Genomic DNA, 4804 nt, shown 5'->3' on the forward strand with positions numbered 1-4804 from the left:
TTTTAGGGAAACAACAGGACTCTACTGTGTATTTTTATCAATTTTTAAATAAATATTACAAAGTTTAGTCCAGAAAAGGAAAACAAATAGCTATACAGGCAAAAAGAAAACAACACAAAGCTAAGAAAAACTAAGAGGAGAATACAATAACAACAACAGCAACAAACAGGGACATAACAACAAATATACAAGGTGGTCATCTAAAGGACTGGACCCAATCTTCAAAGCCTCCATTATTCTTTCTCTTTGCTCCGTAAATAATACACTTAAGCTCTTCTTTGAAATTTTTTCCTGCAAACATATAGACTCAGGGGTATGTGCTTGAATATAGAATCGTTCCTCGTGGTGCAGATTGCCCAAGATGCCAAAATGATATTTCAAGTGCAAAAGGCACATCCAGTAAATGCTTTAATTGATCAACTTCTGATCGAAGACCCAGGAAAGTAGGGACCCAAGAAAAGCATAGATAAGACCAGTAAAGTTGTGCAAATGGACACTGAAAGAAGAGATGATCTCTTGTTTCAATATATGTCGATTGCATAGTGTACACATATAATCTTCCAAGAAGAAAAAAATTTCTTTGTAATAGAGCTCTTGTATTGACCCTCTCATTGCTCACCAGCCAAAAGAAAATTTTGTGTTTGAGTTGGCAACATCTTTTCCATATCCATCTTACCACATGTATGATTTTGGTGGTCAGGTGCAAGCAATCTACATGTTGTACAGACCTTGTAATGATGTGATCATGTAAGTAGTTGTCAGACATCTGCATTTCTTGTGAGCTCAAGTCCTTGAATAAATAACTAAAACTCCTGATATTGCTCATAGGCTTCCTTGAACAGGGATAGATTAAAAAGTGCAGTTAGATCCTCGTCTGATGTACATCAAACACAGAGATGTGCTGATTTAAGGCAATAGTGCAAAATGAGGCCAACTTTCAACCTTGTGGGCAACAAAGTGGACTCTTTCGGCCTCGTAGACAACGAAAATACCACTCTTCGTCCTCTGGACAATAAAGTGGACTCTTTTGGCCGCGCTAGCAATGAAGTACTTCTCTTCATCCGCGCCGGCAACGACACGGTGCTATAATTAAAATTTCTGTAAAAATGATTATATTTTTGGGATTTTGTGAAGTGTAAAAATTATTTTAAAAAATCTAATTTCTGGCCTGATAATCCCCTTGCTGGTAAATGATGCAACTATTATTGTGAATGCATAAAGGAGTTTTGATGTGTGAGAAAAGCAGCAAGATAAAATAAAATATCTCAGCTCACGAGTCACGACCAAATGCGAGCAACCATCAAGTGCTCCGCCACCGGAAAAGAAACCGAGCGGGTTATCCAGATCTCTCGTGTCGTCGTGGCTTATTCTTCCGCCACCCACCCATCCCGCGTCCGCTGCCGAGTATAGTGAGTAGAGATGAAATGCCGCCGCCGTCGATGGTGCTGCAGCTCCCACGGCTGGGCCGATTCGCCGGAGTAACGGCGGCACCTGCATTCCAAGACGGAGCCCGCAACTTGAATTCCCATGGGTGCCACAGCAGCCGGCGCTCCTCCTCGTCCAGCAGCAGAAGCAGCAGCTGGTTCTCCTCCAACGCCGAGAATCCCGGCCCCGACACCAGAGACGATAACAGGACTAGTAGTAGGAGGTGGTGGTCCGATGACCAATTCGACGTGGAGGAGGAGGAGGAGGAGGAATTCGGGAGCGAGGGCTCGTTTGGTTCTGCAAGGGAGATGTTCGACGAGCCATGGTTTACCAAGGTACTTGCTCATGCTCAGATTTCCTCGCGGTAATTTACTCAGATGTGTCATGTGTGTGGTAACTACAACTGGAGTAGTATTATCTATGGCGGCAGGTGTTCAGGGTGTACGGGTATGTGCTCCCGGTGCTGCTGGCGTCCATGCTGGTGACAACGGGGCCACAGGCTTTCCTCATGGCCATGGCCATCCCGCTCGCCCAGTCCGTTCTCTCTTTCGCCATTTCCAAGATTGGTTCATTTGGCCGGCGCCGCCGTGACGAAGAAGAATATGACGACGATGGTTACTATTATTCCGATTACGGCAGCGGCGGCTGGGAAGCTGAAGAACAGTATAGCAGCAACTCCTCGACATACAGAGGAGACAGCAGCACTAGTAGCAGCAGGTACCAGCAGCAGCAACAGGAGGAATCTGCAGATTCAGATCCAACGGTAGAATCAGGTGATATTGACGGTACCACCGGCGCCGCAGCTAGAAGTGAAAGTGGTAATATCGGTTTTGGAGGATGGGACGAGCTGGAAGAAGGCGACGACCGCCGCCGCAGCAGCAGGTGGCGTGCACGAGCGTCGCCGGCGGATACTGCTACCGCTGGTGGTGCAGTGAGAACGAGTAGACCACCTGCAACTAGAAGGAGAAGAAGCAGAGGAGCTGCGGCTGCAAGGTACAGGCAGGCGCCCCTGCCGATGCGCTTGCTCGTCGCGCTCTTCCCATTCCTGGGTTCATGGTTCAGAATTTTGCTCTAATTCCATAAATTAGGGTCAATTCCTCCACGAAGAATATTTATCGTTCGATCCTCACGATCGAGTGTGTGTATTACCATTTGTTTTTTGAAACAGATGTATTACCAGTATAATTTTTTAGAAAGAATATGTTCCTGCTAGAAAAACGAGGCAGTAATTGCTGAAATTTAGTCTATTTTGGGACAGCCCAATAATTATTTCAAAAATTCCTAATAAATTCTAGATGCTCACTTAGACCATTCGTGCAAGGCAAGGGATACTATTAAAGTTTAGTCTCACATTGCTAGTTTAATAGGAGTTGGACCTCCTTATAAAGAAGGTTCTTTCCCCACTTGTATGAGCATAAGAACAAGAGGGACATGCACGCGCGCTCCTCCTCCCCCACAGCCCGCCTCGGCACGACGCGTCGCGCCGCGAGCCGAGCCGATGTCTAAATTTTTGCCAGGCATGACGGGTATACGAAAGGTCACACGGACGCTGAAAAGATTTTTGTGATAGTGGAGTTTGAATGCGAATGGTGCAGCCCTTCGGCTGCTGGCTGTTCGCTTCATCTCCGTCTCTTCGTTTCACCTTCCGTCGATGCCCTCTCGTCTCTCTCTCCTCTCCAGATATGCACACCAGAAGATCCTCTTCCTCTCGTCACAAAAGTTCCTGAGCATTGCGCTGTTGCTACGATCTTCCCTATCCCGGCTTGCGGTGTGCACCGCAGGTTGGGACAGTAGGTCCGAAACCACACCTCTTTGAGTCCTGTACGAGAGAAGGGTTATAAGGCTTTTGGGGAGCGCTCTGCGCGACTACTGACCGGTTCATCACGAACACCGACGACCACTTCCCCAACAACGACTTCTTCCCCGACGTCGACAACCTCTTCGATGACATGGCTGGTAAGGATGTCGACCCCAAGTCCAGTGCTTCTGCTCCTGCTGCTGTCCCGTACGTGTTCTTGTTTTTTCTGTTAGAGGTCCTGCCACACTTCCTTGTTCTAGTGTTTGCCCTAGATATGTTTGATTACAGTTCATATATACAGATGCTATTTACCTTCTCTCTATCAGATCGCATGACTTGTTTTATCTCTGCTAAATTAGTCATGCTTTATCTAGTATCTCTTAATAAAATCATTCGGTAAATTGCTCATATTTTCAACAGTAATGTCCCAAGAAAAGTGCCAAAAATAATGCTTCATTCTTCCCCCTCCGCCCTTGTGTTGGTTTCAACTATTACTAGATTTTATTGGTGATGCATGTTGCCCGTCCATCCATTTTGACAATAGAATGATAGGAATTGTAAATATGCGTGACATTTAGCCAGTATACTTTACTCATAAGCTCGTAATTTAAACCTCGATGTATTCTAGAAATCCCTTTAACCAAACTACAGATCTAGACAAAGCTACGGGATATGCCTAGCTTGAATATTTATAGAATTGTAGCACTTTTCTGACTGCTTGAAACAAATTTCAAAACTTCTATAGGAATCTAGCCATAAATTTATAATTGATGAGCATGAATTAGCCTGACGCTGATCCTTGATTGCTTATAAATTTAAAATTTATTAGAAAATATTCAAGCTAGGCATCGTTTGCCCCTGCTAGGCTGTTTCCCTCGGGCGAGACAGGTACATACGCGTGCGCGGCACTGCGTGTGAGCGTCGGTTGCGCCCGACCTGCTGTCTATTCCCCTCGCCTTGCATGTGCCGCAGCGTGTGTCCTTCCTGAACCCTATACTTCTATCCCGCCCAAAGGGCTAATTTTTTAAAAAATAATACACTTTTTTTAATAGTTTAGAAAAATATTATGCCATTTTTATTATTTGTAAAAATAATACAGCGTCGGCCACGCAGAAGCCGACTGGCTTCAGTCGGCCATGGGTAAGCCGATAGGCCTCAATCGGCCGAGGGTAGGCCGATAAGTGGCCATCCCACGTCATTGCCGCTCCACTCAGCCTGCGGAGCATCCAGTCGGCCGTGGGTAAGCCTATATGACCCAGTCGGCTTCGCGGAGGCCGGCAGGAGACTGGTAATTAGATTAGCCAGTGGAGCTTTGTGTTTGTAGACGAGGATGACCGGAGTACATAGCTAGCTAGCCTCGTGCACCGAAAAGATGCTGCACCGCCGGGTCTAGTTGGGCTCGATGCGGGCAACCAAACTCGCCCTTAGTTTGTGGCACGATGGAGTTGTGGTCGCTCAGTCCTTCTCGGTATAAGGGTGTTGTCTACTTTGTGCGTCCCGATAGCGGCTGGTCTAATGGTCGCTTGGCTGCTTCTTTGTGCTCGGCTTCGATCGTGCCTATCCGGCTTGTGGCCGTGTGTG

At 46.5% G+C, this 4804-nt stretch overlaps 1 protein-coding gene across 1 annotated transcript; it reads left to right on the forward strand.

Annotated features, from left to right (window-relative positions):
• The first annotated feature begins 1310 nt into the window (after positions 1–1310).
• Positions 1311–2637, forward strand: LOC123129997 (uncharacterized). The gene is made up of 2 exons (XM_044549950.1): positions 1311–1760; positions 1856–2637. The coding sequence occupies exons 1-2, from the start codon at positions 1425–1427 to the stop codon at positions 2498–2500; spliced, it is 981 nt and encodes a 326-aa protein (XP_044405885.1). The 5' UTR covers positions 1311–1424; the 3' UTR covers positions 2501–2637.
• Positions 2638–4804: the final 2167 nt, after the last annotated feature.

The sequence above is a fragment of the Triticum aestivum genome, chromosome 1B, assembly GCF_018294505.1.
Source record: "Triticum aestivum cultivar Chinese Spring chromosome 1B, IWGSC CS RefSeq v2.1, whole genome shotgun sequence".
Lineage (NCBI taxonomy): Eukaryota > Viridiplantae > Streptophyta > Magnoliopsida > Poales > Poaceae > Triticum > Triticum aestivum.